Raw genomic sequence first — 19,613 nt, 5'->3', positions numbered from 1 at the left:
CATCTAGCATAGTGGAAGTGCACATTTTGTGGCTCGATTTTCCTGTGACACACATAGGGCAGCCTGTTGATTTGAATGGGCTGCGCTACATGAGGCTCATGGGACATTTTGGCGTGTTGTGGGTTGCACACTTACTGTGCACTTTGCAGCATTTGTCACTAGTTTTTTTCACATGGCAAAATGTGTGTTTGCTTCGGTGTTTTAAGTGCCATTAGTTAAATGGCACTAAAAGCGCAACTAGTAGTTTTAGGCGTATAAAGATGGCCATACACTATACAATCTCCTTTAGATTTACCAAATTTATATAATAGCACACATCTATCCAACCACTCTATTCAATCAGACATGCCCTTGCACTACATAGGTGATGGTAAGGTTAAAGTTAAGGCGGGGGGGAATTAAACTAAAAAATACATGCAGCTGGAAATAGGTAAATGGGTGGGTAGGTAGTAGGGTGGATGAAGCAGGGTGTGTGCTAATAAGGTCAGCTGGTCCATTCCTTCCTGTGTAATGACAAAGTCTGCCAAGGGAGTAAAGCCCCGTGTACACGTACCGATTGTCGGCCGTAAATATTTCGGCCGACGACCGATCGGCCGATTGTAGGCTTGTTAGTATGATGCTTCCGACAGCCGACAGCGCATTTTCGGCCGAACAGAATCTGGCATGCAGGCATTAAAATTTTTGTTGGCCAACACCAGAACAGCCGATTGTTCGCCAGTCAGTACAGATTTCGGCCGACAGACAGCAGATTTGCAAGACTGGGCATGCTCAGAAAAGAAAAAAACGACAAGGAAAGTTAACCATAACATGACATCACTTCTGCAGTCGGCTGTTGGCCGACAAAATTTGTGTGCAGTCTTTTGCAGTTTTCAACAGACACGACAGCCCTGGACAAAAGACGGCCGATCTTTCGGCCGACGATCGGTACGTGTGTACGGGGCTTTAGGCAGAAGTAATCGATACGTGTTTTGAAACATCCATGACAGGTGTCCTTAGAATTGATGGAAAGACGTTTATATTTGCAAAAGTGGTACAATACATGAATGTTATATTGGTACACAGGGTAGCTGGAACAAAGGTGAACTTCTCCTTTAAGGATTTAGAGACGATCTCTAAAGAAGAGTGGACCAAAATCCCTCCAGAGATGTGTGCAAACCTGGTTACTAACTACAAGAAACGTCTTACCTCTGTGCTTGCCAACAAGAGTTTCTCCACCAAGTACTAAGTCATGTTTTGCTTGGGGATCAAATACCTATTTTACTCACTGAACTGCAACTCCATTCACAACTTTTGAATCATGTGTTTTTTCTGGATTTTTGGTTGATATTCTGTCTCTTTCATTTAAAATACACCTATGATAAAAAATTATAGACCCTTTATTTCTTTGTAAGTGGGCAAGCTTAAAATTCTGCAGGGGATCTAATTATTTTCCCCACTGTATAAAGCAGAATCCAAGCATATTACAAAAAAAAAAAAAAAAAAAAAGAAAAAAAAAGGACTACCTACATACCTGATCCTCCGAGTTGCTAGACAGGTCCCCATGGCGTCTTCCCCCTCCTCTCCTGCAGAAGAAAATCCGGACAATACAAACATGCTGCAGATTTCCGCAAAGCAATCTCCCACACCTGCAGGGCTCACAGCAATCTATTGTAATGTCAAGTGCCCACAGAAAAATGCAAGTAGCGTTAATGTGTCGGAAAGATGGGAATGTGTGAATGTGCAAGTAGGCATCCTTGATGTCCACAGGGAACAGGTGGTTTCTCGGATGGAGGGAAGCAATGACAGGCTGGGAGGATACCAAAAATCATTTATGTACTCGGAAAAGGGTGTTGATAACCAGTTGAGTATAGGGTGGATTGTCCCTTTATTTTTTGGATAGTGAAAAGATTTGAATAGAAACCTTGAAAAGTCTCCTTTTCCAGGACAAGGACTATGACCCCTTGAGAGAAAACAGCTCTAGAGCAGCATGAAGGTTCTCCAGTCTTTGTAGGAATCACTTAGTATATATGGGCATTGAGGGGGTTACCAGATTATTTCTGATTTTCTAATAGCTCTGGCCTCAGCCTGCCCCCACACATTGACACAATAAGTATATATTTTCCTGTTTTCCATTCCTTCCGTGACTGTGACAAAGCGCATGAACGCGAAACGTGTCGTCACAGCAAAAGAGGGGCTTGCGTTCCACTTGGCCCATGGGCCTCCATCCCTCTCCACACCTCCCGTTGGCACGTACATCATCCCGAAACGATGACCTGCCAGCTTGGCTTCCCAGCCGGCCGTATCCTCTGTTGTGGCCGACAGTGACTCCACACAGCCATGTTAGGCTTTCCAGCCCGCTCTTCCTGCACACCATCCCATCGTGGACAAAAGTGACATATGCAGACCCACCAGTGCAGTCTGGTCCTGAGTCTTCAGGAGTTTTCCCTTTCCCTTTGCATAGGTCTTCATTCACTTTGCATGGACTTGGCGCCCTCAATGCTCCATCTTTTTGTCCGGTTGGTGTTAACCCCTCTATGCCCATGAGTATTCAGTGTATCATAGCCTGCTTTTTTAAATAACTTTTATTCTTATTAACTTTTTTTTTTTAATAACCTACAGCCTTTATTTAATGGCATCTTTGACTGTTTTTGCTTCATACTTCATTATCTAATCCATTGAGCATGGTTTCCCATGTTGCCTTCTGTAAGGATGTTAGCAAGTTAGACAATATGTAGCATGGTGGAGGCAGAAATTGAAATTCTACTTCGTAGACCTTTCAGACCCAAAATATCAGAAACGTCCTGAGACCAGACAACTGCAAAGACCAACAGGCCCTTTAACTCTGGCAAGTGGGGCCATTCCCTCATTATGAGCATGACTTGCTTGCACACGAAGAGGATTTAGGGGGTCAGGACTTGCGGCAGAACCAAGTTCTAGGTTTTGCTTTGGAGGTCTGAAACTCTTTTTAGCCATAAAAGTAGAGTGTTTTACCGATGGAGATTCTTCCTTTTCCTGGGTCTAAAGGGTACGCTTCCCCCAGCCGGTAACATTGTTAATGAAGTTGTCTAGGAACATGCCAAAGAGGCATAAGCAGAATGTTTTTTTGGCACTGATACTCCACCAACAAATATTTTAGCCAAAGGATACCTTGCAGATTTAAAGGAGGCACAGTCCAGATATTTGGCGTATATTTATAATAAATCTGTCAACACGATAGAATAAGGACACAGATCAAAAGTCAAAGTCTTGCAGGCTTTAGGAACACCTCCAAAGGGGACTGCTGGGTAAAAGGTTTAAGCAAAGCAAGAATCACTTCTGGGTTAGGCCAATCACTATACAGGTCCAGATGCAATAGGGAATGCACTGAAAATTCTTAACATGTTGAGGGCTCTTTGGAGAACCTGAGCTAGTCACTTCCAATGTACCTGATGCAGACAGCAGCTCAAAACTTAGGCATATACAGACAGTGTCAATAAGGGAAGAGATGGTATCCTAACATTTTGGAAAAATATCTGCTGACTACAACATCTCATCTACCATGTCTACAATCCTTCCCCTCCTCAGCTGACTGTGCAAAAGCAACTGCAGCCTCAGGGAATTCAGAGACAAACTAGTGCAGAAGTACACTTTCAGCCCCAGTGCTCTGAATTAGTTATACAAAAAAATATGTTTATTTTTAATTTTCGGTGTGGTGTAAAAAAATACTAAGAAAGAAGCCATTCAGCTGTGCTGCAGTACACATATGCCAACAAGAAGCATGCTGATAGAAAAGAGCAGGATGACAGACAGATGAGCGATTTAGTGCCAGCAAAATTGATCAGTATTACTTAACTGCAGGAATGTAGTAGAACTTCATAAATCTCAGGAAAAGATGGGCATAAGCAAATCAGCTTTCAGATGTATTTCATCTGCTTATTTAGCTATTTGCTTAAGTGTTCTTATTGGGATCTGAACAATTCAGAATTTACAGGCTACGTCAACTGTGCTAACAAAAAAAAAAATGTTATCTATTTCTATAAAAAAATGATTTACAATTGACAAGTCATACAAGGCGTCACTGATTGATGCACCAAAATGTAATGACATTTAAAAAAAAAAAAAAAATGCATTTGTACAAGCTTAAAAAGGATAAATCTGCAAGGAATACACAGTATTTGTAATGAAAATTCCATATGCAGTTCCAATGCTTTACCATGCATAAGCACCAACTGCAATACTAAATTCTGGCTGTACAGTTTTAATTTTGGTTTTTATGTTTGTCTCACAGAGGTACAGTTGAAGTAACACAGAAAGACCTATGTCACTGCTATAACGAGGAGCAACAAAAATTACAGAGAACAAGTCACCAACTTGAAAAAAAAAAAAAAAAAAAAATGGATAAAAGCACAGAAAACTCAAGCATTTTAAATGCTTCCTTGCATTGTATTTTCCATTTATAATTTTTGTATTTCTGAGCAGTATGTTTTTGAACTTGCACATCATAGCCCTTTTACTATTCTAGGAGCATGTAAATACTCGCTGTGCTGGCTAAGGTCCTCTGTCCCTACATAACCTTCTACATAGTTGTCAGGGAGAGATGGAGGGCAACACTAGAGCAGGGGCGTCCAACCTTTTGACCTCCCAGTGCCACATATAAAATACACTAACAATAAGGATAGCTGATAAGCAGAAAAAGTCAGGCAGATTAAACGATAATGATTGGGGTGTGGTCTCGGCATGCTGGAGTGAGAGAGTGTGCTCTCTTAGCTCCGGTCAGCAGCAGCCCAAACGGCCTCTTTTTATAGACTTATCCCACATTGCTCCTTTACTCTTCTCCCCCGAGGGTAGCAGCCACTGCAGTCCGTTGCAAGATGGACTGTCACCTGCTCCCCAAGCAGCCTGCAGCCTCCAAGCCAGACACCACCAAGATGGCGCTGGCTTCTGCAGAGAGGAACGCGCTACAGGGCCCACACGTGGCTGCTGAGAGAGAAACGGTAGGCTCTGAAAATAACATGACGCCGTTCTTGCAGCCCAGTGACCTCTCCCAATGCCTCTCACGCTCCCTGACACATAGCCCAGGGGTGATAGACCCTGTCTGCCTGACAGGGATGTCGGCAACACTACCAGCATTGAGGAGGGTGAGCTCTGCAACAGGATAACATGGTTATGGCTGACCGAACTGAGGACTCCCCATATGTATGCACAGTGAGTAAACTCCTTCCCATGTCCCCACTACAGGGCTCGCCACAAGGACCACCTAATAATCAGAACATCTGGGTATTCCTTCAAAAGGTGCCCACCAGAGAGGACTTTGAGTCACTAGCTAAAACATGCTGAGACAGCCCTTAGAGGGGAGCTGACCGGGCTTAAGCAGGAAGTAGCAGATATCACTGCAAGGGTTTCCACCATAGAAGCAAGTGAAACAGAGATGAAGCAAACTGTCCCCTGTTTCACAAAAACATGGTGAGTGAATCCAAAAAAAAATTTTTTAATTATGCAATTGTTTTTCAGATAAATTAAAGCAAGCGGATTGTAAAAAGATCATTTTGAGGGTGGAACTCTGCTTTAATGTTACTCCTAGATGACCTTGAAAACAGAAAAAAAACAGACGCAACATCAGAATTAGAGGTCTCCCAGAGGCTACTCAGGATGCGGACCTGAAAACCACGGTCTACGCCAGATTTACCATGTGTATCTGGGGGCAAGCCCCTGACACTAACATTAACAGTGACAGAGTTTACAGAACCCAGGGACCTAGGAACGACACTGAGGACAGACCCAGAGATATACTTTGTCTACACAGCTACTCCCTTAAGCAAAACATACGAGCCTGGCGCAGAGGCCCCATTGAGTTTGATGGAGTTCATGTCCACCTGTAACCAGCTGTCTCGGAGAACCCACCAGATGCGCAAATGCCTAAAAACCCTACTGGAGAAGTTTGGAGATCTCGGCATTACATACAAATGGGGTCATCCTTTTCATCTTATTGCTCGTAAAAACACCAGTTTCTACCCTTTGCGACACCAAGATGGACTCCCGGCTTTAAGCGACCCTTGAGATGACCCCAGTGGCCATTCCAAACTGGCTGAAGTTCACGCTTCCACCTGCATCTAACATCGCAACCTCTGCAGCCAGTAGGCCTCAAAGATCACGAATGGCCGGCGGACCAATCAGCGCCCGATCGCGCCCCCCTGGAGGCCCCTGCATACAGAGGTATGTCATTTCCTGCAGGGGATCCGACTTGTCGCAGTAAAAGAACGTTAGGGGGTCGGCAAGTGGTTCAACAATTATACACTTTATACAAATGAAGATAATGATTAGAGATAAGGCCTGGGAAAAAAAAAATGGATTTTTGTAAAATCTTACCGTAAAATCCTTTTCTCTTAGCTCATTGACAGACGTAGTCCTCGGTGATACAGCACCTTCGGGTTATGTTGCCTCCACAGGAGCAGGACTAGACAGGAAATTAAAATGCTCTGGCCACACCCTAGGGGCAGTCCCCGAGGGTATATCCTCTCTCTCTCTGCCTCAGCAAACCAGTTATGTCAAAAAGCAGTCTTTAGAAATTTTAACCCAACCCAACTCCAAAACAGAGGGGCGGGGACTACGTCTGTCAATGAGCTAAGAGAAAAGGATTTTACGGTAAGATTTTACAAAAATCCATTTTTCTCTATCGCTCATTGACAGACGTAGTCCTCGGTGATACAGCACCTTCGGGACGTCCCAGAGCAGTATCACAAATGAGGGGTGGGAAAATGGAAATCAAATCCCAATCTAGAAGGCCCAACCAGTGCCAACTAGAAGTTTACAATGCTCATCCTTAATGATGAGACTCAACAAAAAAGACATTTTTCAAACAGAAAAAAACTCTCGAGGTAGACCACCGGTCTCCTCAAATTGCGGCCTGCAAAACCTTGCGGCCAAATGAGGCATCCGCTGATGCCGTCACATCAATTTTATAGAATTTTGTAAAGGTATGTACCGACGATCAGGTGGCCGCCTTACATACCTGGACCACTGACGCCTGATGGCGAAAGGCCCAGGAAGTACTGAGCGCTCGAGTGGAGTGCGCCCTAACAGGGAACGGAGTGACTCTGACCCTTAATAGAATAAGCCTGTACCACCGTCTGTCTAATCCATTTGGCAATGGTCGCGGCAGATGCAGGCAAACCCTTTCTGGGGCCATCCGTGATCACAAAAAGTGAATCCGTCTTACGGAATGATTCCGTAGCTTTCAGGTATACTCTGATTGCCCGAACCACATCCAAGGAATGCAACGCATGTTCCCGATGATGCTTGGGCTGAGGACACAAGGAAGGTAGTACAATATCTTCATTCAGATGAAAATCTGAAACCACCTTAGGAAGAAAGGATGGCTTAGGATGAAGTACTACCTTATCCCTATGAATCACTAGGTATGGGGACTGGCATGATAATTCAGCCAGTTCTGACACCCTGCGAGCAGAAGTGATAGCCACCAAGAAGGCCACCTTCTGGGATAAAGTAAGCAAGGGAATCTCCCTGATGTTTTCAAAGGGAGGTTTCTGTAGAACCGACAAAACTAAATTAAGATCCCAGGGCGGTAAGGGCGCGCGGACTGGTGGAGCCAGGTGCCGCACCCCCTGGATGAAATTCCGCACCAAGGACTTGGTAGCTAAAGGTTTCTGAAAGAAGATTGCTAATGCTGAAACTTGACCCTTGATGGTGCTCAAGGCTAGCTTCTGCTCAACCCCTTGTTGCAAAAAAGCCAATATTCGAGTCACCGAATAGGTACGTGGAGGAAATCCTAAAGATTCACACCACGCAATATAAGTCTTCCATGTGTGATAATAGACCTTGCTGGAAGTCGCTTTCCTTGCTTTAATAAGGGTAGGAATGACTGAAGCTGACAAACCTCTGTCCTTCAGTACTTGGGTCTCAATGGCCAGGCCATTAAAACCAGCGACTGTAAAGCACGATGGTAAATTGGTCCTTGAGACCACAGACACTCCCTGAGACGAAGTTCCCACGGAACGTCTGCGACTAGCCTGTCCAAGTCGGCCAGGCCGGCTTGACGAGGCCAGCCTAGAATTTCTAGGACCACTGGCGCTGATAGAATCTGAACCAGGCGTCCCTAGAGGTATCTGGCCCCGACCATCCGAGAAAGTCTGGTCGTTTTCTGTTCCCACACATTTATCAGATACCTGATTGCTATCAGGAAGGGTGATCTTTTCTGGTTGAACCTCAGGGACCGAAGTCACCCGGCTAGAGGCTTCTTGGCCTGTCTGGTCAACCAGATCAGATTCCTGTGGGGAATTGAGACTAATCTTAGGAAAAGGTAAAGGAAAAGATCTATTCAGGGAACGGTGACTACCGCTCCCTGTAGTACTTAAATGTTGGAAGGGAAGAATCGCACCGGTAGTAGTAGTTGATGCTCGATCTAATGTCCTGAATACCGGTGAAAACGTCCCCCCACCCTCAAACCGGGTGGGGGCGCACCTTCAGGCTGTGTACTCCTTTGCTTCGGGTTTGGCTGAGTTGGTCCTCCGTTTGTCCGACCAGCCTTTCTTGAACCCTCCTGGAGGAGTCTTGCCTTTCCCGCTTGTTCCAGCCGGGCGTGCGAACCCTTTATGGGCGGTAAAGAAAGGTCCTCGCTTGTTGCGAGGTCCCTTAGCTTTAGCAGCCTGTGGCAAAAAAGTGCTCTTGCCCCCAGTGGCATCCTTAATGATTTCATCTAGGGTGGCCCCAAATAGACGATTCCCCTGAAAGGGGAGATTCGTCAAGGTCTTTTTGGAACCTAGGTCAGCTGACCAGCATTTTAACCACAGCACACGTCTGAGGATTACCGCTGACATAGATGCATGCCCTAATAGGGGAGTAGTGTCCAAGGCTGCGTCACAGATAAACTGTAGCCCTTGTATAATCTGTTCCATCAAATCAGCTGTTTCCTGGGGAATAGCTTTTCCCCTAAGGTCTTGGCGTACCAATCTCGCCCATTCCGTAAGTGTCTGGGAAACTAGACCAATAACAATTACTGGTCTAAATGCTGACCCTATCAGAGAGAAGATGGTGCGGGACTCTGCTTCCATCTTTCGATCCACCGGATCCTTAAAGGACGAAGTGTCCTCCACTGGGATAACCGTGGCTTTATTCAGCCTGGAAATAGGTGGATCCACCACTGGTGGTACCGTCCATTTCTTAATGAGGGATTCCTCAAACGGATAGCGTCTAGCAATACGCTTGGAAATAGTAAAGGTACGTTTAGAATGCTCCCATTCTCCTTTAATCTTATTACCAAAACACTTGGGTACAGGAAAAACCTTCACCGTTTTGATGGGCTTGTTAGTACCAAAAGGAATCTCTGTCTCAGTTGCTTCTGCCGGTAAAACCTCAAGTTTTAAGGTTTCCTGCACTGCCACAACTAGTGCGTCCACCAATGCTTCTTCCTGAATTATAGCGGGAGAAGAAACGTCCTCCTCACTGTCTGAGGGAGCTTTACCTGAGGTAACAGCCCTTGCAGAGGGACCTGCAACTGCAGTGACCATCTCTGAATCTGAGTCAGAGGTGTCAGATAATATAGGGGTAGGCGGGGGTCGCTTCCTTGACCCTCGTCCCTGACAGGCCGCCTCCACCCGAGCCACCATAGACTCCAAAATTGCTGTAAATGCCTCTACACTCTGTGCACCGGCGGGTCCCGTGGCCCCCTCGAGGGAAACAGGTGGGGGAATTTGTGTGGCAGGGTCCATGATTATTCCAGTAACTTCCCGGATAATATAATTCAAAAATAAAAAACTTTTTTTTTTTTTTTCACAGACCCCCAGCGCCACAAAAGCCCCTTAGTGTTACCTGCTAGGGATCCCTATCGATCGAGAGAGAGAGAGAGAGAGAGATAGACCCCCAGGCTCACCACTTGATGCTCAGAGTTTAACTGCAACAGGTTACAGCGCTGTCTTGACAAACAGGAAGTCTTTTGGCTGGCTGCCCAGGAAGAAAGGAGGCGGCTCTGCCCCTCTGCACGCCTTCCGGCGCCTCCCCTAGCTCCACGAGGTGTTTGGATCACCTCAAAACATGGCCGCCCCCATGCTGGAGACACGAGGCTACGCCAAAATAGCGGCTCGTGCAATCCAGCAAAAAAAATGGCGGCGGCCTGTACCGAATAGCGGTGTGCTGCAGGGCACACAACACTATCTCTGCATGGGGATCTTTGGCGTGGTTGGCGGTACCGGCCCTGGCGGACCTCATGGCCGTTCGGAAGGCCTGCTATAGCTGGAGATTTGACTAGGAAGGCAGTCTACATGTCCGTGGCTTCTGACTGGTAGGTACCTTATTCTTATCACAGTAAGATTCCCAGACTGCCACTGATTACAATCTTTTAAACATGTATACAATAGATTGTTAGCTCCCAAACCAAGCCTCCTGGCTTTTTGCACATAAAATCACACTCAAAGTAGGGGGATCTGTGCCATGTTATAGGATAGAGGGGGACTCTATCTTACCATACAGAGAGGGGCCCGCGTTCACCACAAGACCCGTCAGGGGGAAAAGGGGGAACATACTACTCACCATACCGGAACCAGGCGGGCACCAACTCCTGACAGTACCCCTCTCCACCGGGGCGGGAGGGCTGTCGACCAATACGGACGCCGTGACTCATGGTCTTTGGCGTTTCAGCGAGACGTTTAACTCGCGGGGTCAGTCCCTTAATGGGACTTTGTCGCGGCCGACCCAGCGCGGAGCTATGGCCTGCACGCGCTCGTAGGCTGAACTGGGGTGACCACCGGATCTCAACATCCAGCCCGTCGCCCAGTTCAGCTTTCTTGCTTGAAGATCTCACAGGAACACTGGAGAAAAAAGCTGTCTAAAAAAATATTTTTTAAGAAAAAAATCTTGCCAGGACCGAAGATCCCAGCAAGGTATCTAGGTCCTTACTCCTAACTAGACAGAAAATAACTGGTTTGCTGAGGCAGAGAGAGAGAGAGGATATACCCTCGGGGACTGCCCCTAGGGTGTGGCCAGAGCATTTTAATTTCCTGTCTAGTCCTGCTCCTGTGGAGGCAACATAACCCGAAGGTGCTGTATCACCGAGGACTACGTCTGTCAATGAGCGATAGAGAAACAGGTTTTTTTTACCCCCATTTTTTCCCAAAGCCCTATTTGTTTTTTGTTTTTTTGTCTTTATTCCTGGAAAAAAATGTGGATTATATTTATGACAAAGAATTCAAACTATATAACATGACGACCTTAATGAAAGATTTCCGAGACTTTATGTAAAGTCTTAAATTACTGCAAGCTAAAGGCAAGCAAATCCTGAAATACAATTCAACACTGAACTTAATGCAGTTCTCAAAAAGGAGAAATATGCATTCCTACCCTTAGGGGTCACAGTAGGGAATATGCTCCAGTTTAGTTTGCTTGTGGGCTCTATCAAAGTTATCACTCTTGAGAAAGTAAAGATAAGATATACAACAATATAAAATAGCTGGTCACCAACCTTGAATATGAACTCCAAGAAGAAAGGACCCCAACAAAGCAGCAAACACATGCTTTATCACCGTCCTCTTTTTTATTCGCAGCATTTTACCAGGAAAGATAAGTATAGTGTTTGGAGCTATGCAGAATATTTTCACAAATGAAGATATCTTCTTTGGTTAAGGTTTGTTCCTATAAATAAAAAACAAAATTTAAATATAACAATGAGGGAAAAAAAAAAAAAAAACACTTTAAATGTAAACTAATTTTCACAAAAATCCATAAAAAATGGTGAAAGAAAAAAAAAAAAAAAAAGAGTCAAAAGTATATCTAAACTTGAGAACAAACATTTAATATACTGCAGCTTACAGACGCGCATTAGCTGCATTCATTACCCATTTTTTCCAGGCTTAGTATATTTTCTGGAAATACTGAAAAATATCTGGTAATCCTGTCAAAAATATTGTACATTGTCACTTTGCCCAGACCAAAAACTTTAACAATGTCAGTCTCCTCAGAAGGCAAAACCAATCTAAGTAGTTGAGAGAAGGAGGGGGCGTTTGTAATCCAAATCAGGAGTGAGCAGCTTAGGGTAGTAATGCTGTGCCTCCAAAAATAAAAAAGGTAAAGCGGAGGTCCTCTCCCTCCACTGCCGCATTTGGCACTTTTTTTGGGGGGGGGGGGGGGAGCAGGTACCTGGTTTTGACAGGTAACTGCTCCTACTTCCGGTAAAGATTGCCATGACGATCTAAAAGCACGTTCACGAGAATTTGTAAGAAGATCAGCACCGATATCCGCACAGCCCTAATGGCCGGAATACACGATAAGAAAATCGGCCGAAAATTTCCGTTCAGCGAAGGATCGGCCGATATTCTAATCGTTAATGCCCAGCCATCCGTGACCGATATTGTGAACGAAAAATCCCGTTTGAAAAAAACGATAAATTCTGTCATCTCGTTTGCGAACTAATGATATTCTATACGTTGGTGTTAAGGTCGTTCATTTAAAATCTGTAGAACATCATCACGCATGCACTGTTTCAATGTTCAGCGGTCAAACGGTCGGGCGATGTGTTGGCAACTTTTTCGACCAACAAACACTTTTTCATAAGTCGGTGGTCGAATGATCGGGCGATATTCCAACCATAAGAGGAGCCCTTGACAATGGGAAATTTCTACATCACACAAGCACTGATATGGTCACCCAGATGAAGGAAGACACAAGGAAGCAAACAGTGAAGAGAGGGACCCATGCCGGATTTTTTTTTTTGGCTAACCCAGCAATCAAATAGAGGTGAGTGGGCTACATTTATTCTGGAGTTAGGCTTTAAGTGTAAAAATAGTGCTGGACCTGTAAGCTTATCTTATTGGTATTGCCATCTTGTATTAAGGTTTTGATGTTGATGTAGGTGAACTGGTTCCTGAGCAAGCAGCTTCTACACCCCAGAGGATTATCACAGTCCTCTTGGTTTGTACTGTAATGTAACAAATGTTAACAAGTACCACACAACTACTAAAAGGTCCAGATACAACTTTATTTTAATAAAGGTCAGGGAGGACAATTCAAAGAGTATCCAATGCGTTTGGGGGGTCCAAAACCCACACTCTTTAATAAACAAGCTGCTTGTAATTACACTGGAAGAAAGATAAGAGCTGGTTCACACTGCCGCGACCACTGAAGTCGCCTCATAAGGGGCGACTTCTAGCGCGACTTCCGCGAGACGACTTTGTAGGACTTTGTATTTGGCCAATCAGAATATGATGTGTTGTGACCTTATTTCCCTTTCCTTTTTTTGCTGGCATTTATCGGGCATTTTTTGGGCGTCTTTGGAGGCAGGCATGTCTTTAGTGTCTGGGGGTCTAAAAAGTGTACCTGTGAAGTTTCAGCTCTGTAGCATGTCCAGAACCCCAAAAAAAATTAGCATTTTTCTTATAATTTTTAATACAGCAGTGTGGTGGATTCTGTACACCTTGCCTTTTTTCTTGCAGGCATGACTTTTTTTGGATTTAGTGTCTGGGGGGGGGGGTCCAAAAAGTGTCCCTGTGAAGTTTCAGCTTCTAATAAAAATAAGAAAAATGCTATTTTTTGGGGGGTTCTGGGCATGCTACAGAGATTAAACTTCACAGGTAAACTTTTTAGACCCCCCAGACACTAAATCCAAAAAAGTCATGCCTGCCTCCAAAAATGCCAGATAAATGCCTGCAATAAAAAAGGCAAGGTGTAAAAAAGCCGCCACACTGCTGTATTAATAATTATAAGAAAAATGCTATTTTTTGGGGGGTTCTGGACATGCTACAGAGCTGAAACTTCACAGGTACACTTTTTAGACCCCCCAGACACTAATCTAAAAAAAGTCAAGCCTGCCTCCAAAAATGCCCGATAAATGCCTGCAAGAAAAACCGCCGGGTGCAGAGAAGACATATTCATGTTTTAATAAAAAATTATAAGAAAAATGCTCTTTTTTTCTTGTTCAATACCATTTTTATGGAAAGGCGGATCACAAGTCGCTTCAATTAAGATAAGGAGGCGACTCCCATTAAGTATATGGGACAAGTCGGATCACAGGTCGCCTCAAAGTAGTACAGGACCCTTTTCTGAAGTCAGAGCGACTTCAGTAATGCCAATTAAGACGGCACTGATTAACATTGCTTTTGTTATGTCAAGCGACCTGGGGCGACACAAGTCGCCTCGTAGGTCGCCCTAGTGTGAATGGGCTCTAAAGGTCCAGTTTATCTCCAGACTATTTACAATGTCTTCAATAACACACCTCAATGAGGTGGGTGGTTTTGGACCCCAAAATGTGTTGACTACTGTTTTGATTGTCCCCCTAATATTTATGGAGAAAGTTATATTTGGACCTTTTAGCAGTAGTGTGTGACCTTTTAACCTCCATAGAGCGCTGAACAAGCATGGTCACTACCGGACAATATGGCCACGTAAAAAAAAAAAAAAAACCCTGAGAAAAAGAAAGAAAATTAATGCAACGACTACATCTAACTGCAGGTAAGCTGCTATGAGCAACTATTCTGAGGCTAAAGAAAAAAAATAATTCTTGCACAAATATTTAAATGTATGAGTCTGGTCACATGATCAAATTGCTGTTAAAATCAGGTTGGTAATCGCTAAAAGAAAGGGACAGTAGTGGTATTGGAGTCTAATTATTCTTTTTTTGTTTCTATACACTGATTAATGCAGAAAGCATAATTAGACCTCAAAGAGCTTCTTGGTGCCACTCACACACCTCAACAGTTAATATGGACAAAGGAGATTTGTGTTAAGATGAATGGAAAGCAAGTTTTGGCTTTCATTGGCCTCTTGTTTCGGTGAGCTTGACCTGCATGACCCTGTCAGCCTGGCGCTATTCCTGAATGGAAAAATTTGTATTTGTACAAGGATGTGCCTCAATTACTGTTGGTGGCTGCTTCCACCATAAATAACTCAATCTGTCTGTTCATCAGAACCCTAGAACTTTTCATTTTAATTGGGACTCTGTAGCTATTTAACACAGAGGCAAATTAGTAGTGGAGCAAAAAGATGCCTGTCACTTCCAATTTTACTGGGTATGGGGCACACAGCCTTCGACCTGTGGCCTACTTTTCACACATCTGTGACTTCTCTGTAATTAGGAAACAAAGAGGGTTCATCACCACGAGGGAAAGGAGACAGGCTAGCAACAGGAGGGAACCATACGAAAACCACGAAAGACTGGAAGATGGTCATGTGCTGCTGGATAAGGTACTCAGAATATCAAAAAGTTAATTTCAGTTATTCAAAACATGAAACTGCTATATTATATATAGATGCATTACACACAGAGTAATACACCGCAAGCATTTATTTCTTTTAATTTTAATGATTATGGCTTACAGCTAGTGAAAATACAAGGATGTTAAATACAGAAGTGTGTCTAGCATCTCATCTTCCTCTGGACAATACCCCCTTTCTTGACTATAGGGTTTAGGTCAGGTGGGTTTGCTGGCCAATCAAACACATTGATTCCATTATCATTAACTACTTCCTTCTCTCCGGATGTCATATGATGTCCAGGGCCTTAAGTGGGGATGTCTGAATGCCGCCTGCAGCAGGCATCATTCAAATATTTTTTTCAGACAGAGACTCCCTTCACCATGAGATCAATCATAGTGGCTGTTCAGCCACTTGATTGTTCTTACAGGCAGCGGGAGGGTACATCTCATCTCCGGTGCTTCTACCAGCTCGCCCATGCGATCGGCGTGCCTGAGAAGGAATCGGCTGCCGGCATAAGTACATCATAGAGACTGTCGATGACCAGATGGTACCCGACAGTCTGACTCTCAGAGACCCGGGCAGTTGTCAATACTGCTGTGATCTCGCCTATATAGCCAAGATAGTTTAAGAAGTTGTTTTTTTATTTCAGGCTTTCCAGGCTGTAGGAGAGAACGGAGGTCTTATTGACCCAAGATCTCTCCATAAAGAGGACATGTCATGCACTATTCCTATTACAAGGGATGTTTACATTCCCTGTAATAGGAATAAAAGTGATCCAAGAAAAAAAAAAAAAAAACAATTAAAGGGAAAGTGTAATAAATAAAATAATGAAAAAATGTAAAGTGCTCCCGTCCCTGCGCGCTCGAACGTAGAAGCGAACGCATGCGTATGCTGCGGCCACATATTTAAATGGCGTTCAATCCATACATGTGAGGTATCGCCATTAATATTACAGCGAGAGCAACAATTCTAGCCCAAGACCTCCTCTAACGCTAAACTGATAACCTGAAAAAATGTTGAAAGCGTTGCCTATGGAAATTTTAAGTACCGAAGCTTTGCATCATTCCACGAGTGTGCGCAATTTTAAAGCGTAACATGTTAGCTATCTATTTAGTCGGCGTAACATCTTTAACATTATACAAAAAAATTGGGCTAACATCAGTGTTATTTTTTTTTTTTTTAATTCATAAAACTTTCTGCGCGAATACCGTGTGACATAAAAAGTTGCAATGACCACTATTTTATTCCCTAGGGTCTCTGCTAAAAAATAATAAATTACACGCATATGTGTGTGTGTTCCGAGTAATCTAGCAAAAAAAAAGGATTTTTACATGTAGGAGCGGATGGCCAGAAATGGCCTGGTATGGAAGTTGTTAAACCAGGTATTGGTACTTTTGGCAGTGGGGGCAGTTGACAAGTCCTGCTGGAAAATTAAATCAGCATCTCCATAAAGCTGGTCTGCAGAGGGAAGCATGTAGAGCTCTAAAAACTTGCCTGCTAGAGGGCTGAGCCGAGACTTTGGACTTGATAAAACGCAGTGGACAAACCCCAGCAGATGAAATGGCTCCCTAAGTCATCACAGACTGTGGAAAATTTAGCATTTCATTTGGAAATTAAAGTCCCATAGTCTGGAGGAAGAGTGGAGAGGCACAGAATCCAAGTTGCAGGAGGTCCAGTGTGAAGTTACCAGTCAGTGATGATTTGGGGAGCCATGTCATCTGCTGGTGTTGGTCCACTGTTATATCAACTCCAAAGTCAGTGCAGCCCTCTACCAGGAAATTGTAGAGCACTTCATGCTTCCCTCTGCTGACCAGCTTCATGGAGATGTGGATTTCATTTTGCAGCAGGACTTGGCACCTGCTCACACTGCCAAAGGTACCAATACCTGGTTAAATGATCATGTTATCACTGTGCTCAATTTTCCAGCAAACTCACCTGATCTAAACCCCATAGAGAATCTGTGGGGTATTGTAATGAGAGACACCAGACCCAACAATGCAGACGAGCTGAAAGCCATTATCAAACAAACCTGGGCTTCCATAACACCTCAGCAATGCCTCAAGTTGATTGCCTCCATGCCACGCCGCATTAATGCAGTAATTCATGCAAAAAGGAGCATACTATACTGTGCATGGACATACTTTTCAGCAAGCCAACATTTCTGCATAATTTTTTTTTTTTTTCTTTTTTTTAAATGGTCCCCATGTAATATTCTAAATTTCTAAGATACGGAATCTTGGGTTTTTACTAGCTGTAAGCCACAATCACCAAGATTAAAAGAAAAAAAAAAAAGGCATCTATATAAAATAAATGAGTTTCACTTTTTTAATTGAAATACTGAATAAAATTGAATTTTTTGATGATATTCTAATTTTATGAAGCGTGTGTGTGTATACACACGCTAAATCAAATACATACACATACTACTGTATGAAAGTTTTATGCAGGTCTGAAAATTAGGAATGCTTTCAGAAATAGAAGTGTTAGTTTATTTTTACCAACTAACAAAATGGAAAGTAAATGAAAAGGAGAAATCCAAATCCTATCAATATTTGGTATGACCACCCTTTGCCTTCAAACCAGCATCAATTCTTCTAGGTACACTTGCACAAGGACCTCGGCAGGCAGGTTGTTCCAAACATCTTAGAGAACCAACCAAAGATCTTCTGTTGATGTAGGCTGCTTTAAATCCTTCTGTTTCTTCATGTAATCCCAGACAGATTTGATATTGAGATCAGGACTCTGTGGGGGACAAATCATCACTTCAGGAATTCTTGTTTTTTACACCAAAGATAGTTCTGACATTGGCTGTATGTTTGGGGGTCATTATCCACCGGCAGAATAACTTTGGGGCCAATCACACGCCTCCCTGATGGTGTGGCATGATGTATAAGTACTTACCAGTATTTCTCAGCATTGAGAACACCACTGATCCTGACCAAATCTCCAACTCTGCAGACACAGATTATTGTACTGCTCTCCAGCCCATTCCCCAAACAAACTGCCTCCTGCTACAGCTAAATATGTTCAAAATGTTGACTCATCAGTCCAGAGCACCTGTTGCTATTATCCGCACCCCAGTTTCTATGTTTTTGTGCACATTTAAGTAGCTTAGCCTTGTTTCCTCATTGGAGGTATAGCTTTTTGGCTGCACATCTTCCATGAAGACCACTTCTAGCCAGACATCTCCTCACAATAGATGTGTACCTGGGTCCTACTGGTTTCTGCCAGTTCTGTGCTGATGGCACTGCTGGACAACTTCTAATGTCAAAGGGAAGGAAGCATGATGTGTCTGTCTTCTGCTGCATTAAGTTTCTTTGGCCGACCACTTAAGTCTACAGTGCTCAACATAGCCAATTTCTTTGTGCCTCTTCAAAAGAGCTTGAACAGCGCATTTTGAAATACCAGTCTGCTGTGAAATCTTTGCCTGGGAGAGACCTTGCTAATGCAGTATAACAACCTTGCATCTTGTAGCAGAGTTTGGCTGCTCCTCACCCATTTTTAAGCTTCCTACAAAGCTGTTTGTTTCAAGTGAGGACTGTTTCTACCTACATATGCTATTAAAGATAATTAGCTAATTATACGACTAACCCTACAAAATCCCTGTATTTGTGCAAGTGTACAAAGTGTGCAAGTATAAGAATTGATGCTGTTTTAAACCCAAAGAATAGTCACACCAAATCTTGATTGGATTTAGATTTTTATTTTGTTCACTTACTTTGCATTTTGTAAACCAACATATTAAAATATAAACTTATGAAATAGAAATATTTCTGAAGGCATTGTTACTTTACAGCATTTCCTCACCCCCTGCCTAAAACTTTTGCTTAGTACTATATATCTCCCATTATATACAGTACAAATATGTTAAACTCTTATCTGCCAAAGATTTTGCAATTCTAATTTGAATTGCAAAAGGATTCGAAAATCTTATCAGCCAATCTTGTAATCTGGGCAACTGTGCCATAAAGCACAGCCAGGTCCTGAACCTCTAAAGACTACACTTCATTCATTGTAAACTTGATTTCCATTGAAAAAAAAAAAAATAATTACTAAAAAGGCATTCCCTTTAATACCACAACCTTTAAGGTTAGCATGAAATGTACTGATGGTCTACTATGATAAATTTCAACAGCAGGTGACATGTGGGAAAACAAAAGCAGTTCACTAGGGTGTTCCCCTATCAGGAGTGAAAGCTGGGCACATAGGGGTAAGAGTTGGGGACACTTCCTGTTATGTTTGTCCAATCCTCAAACACAGAAAAGCTATAATAGCCATGAACATTCTTCTATAGCATTATATGTTGAATGCTAAACTTTTTCCCGTCCTACATTAACTTCTCTTGCACTAAATAAATTCCATGGTGGTCTAGATACAAGGCATGCCGTTGGCCTCTTGATGCGTCTCTGGTGCATGGATTTCAGAAACATTACAACATCCTTCCTAGTTCAAATAGCATA

At 43.4% G+C, this 19,613-nt stretch overlaps 1 protein-coding gene across 1 annotated transcript in view; it reads right to left on the bottom strand.

The window, feature by feature from the left end:
• The window catches only part of BMPR1A (bone morphogenetic protein receptor type 1A), a 101,818-nt gene extending 90,235 nt beyond the window's left edge, over window positions 1-11,583 (bottom strand). The window contains exon 1 of the mRNA XM_082268346.1: window positions 11,429-11,583. Within this exon, the coding sequence (XP_082124472.1) occupies window positions 11,429-11,513 (85 nt within the window). The 5' untranslated portion in view covers window positions 11,514-11,583. The remainder of the gene's footprint in view (window positions 1-11,428) is intronic.
• Window positions 11,584-19,613: the final 8,030 nt, after the last annotated feature.

The sequence above is a fragment of the Pelophylax lessonae genome, assembly GCF_965119305.1.
Source record: "Pelophylax lessonae genome assembly, chromosome: 9".
Taxonomy (NCBI): domain Eukaryota; kingdom Metazoa; phylum Chordata; class Amphibia; order Anura; family Ranidae; genus Pelophylax; species Pelophylax lessonae.
The sequence above is the reverse complement of the archived record's forward strand: the minus strand, read 5'-3'. Positions and strand labels throughout refer to the sequence as shown.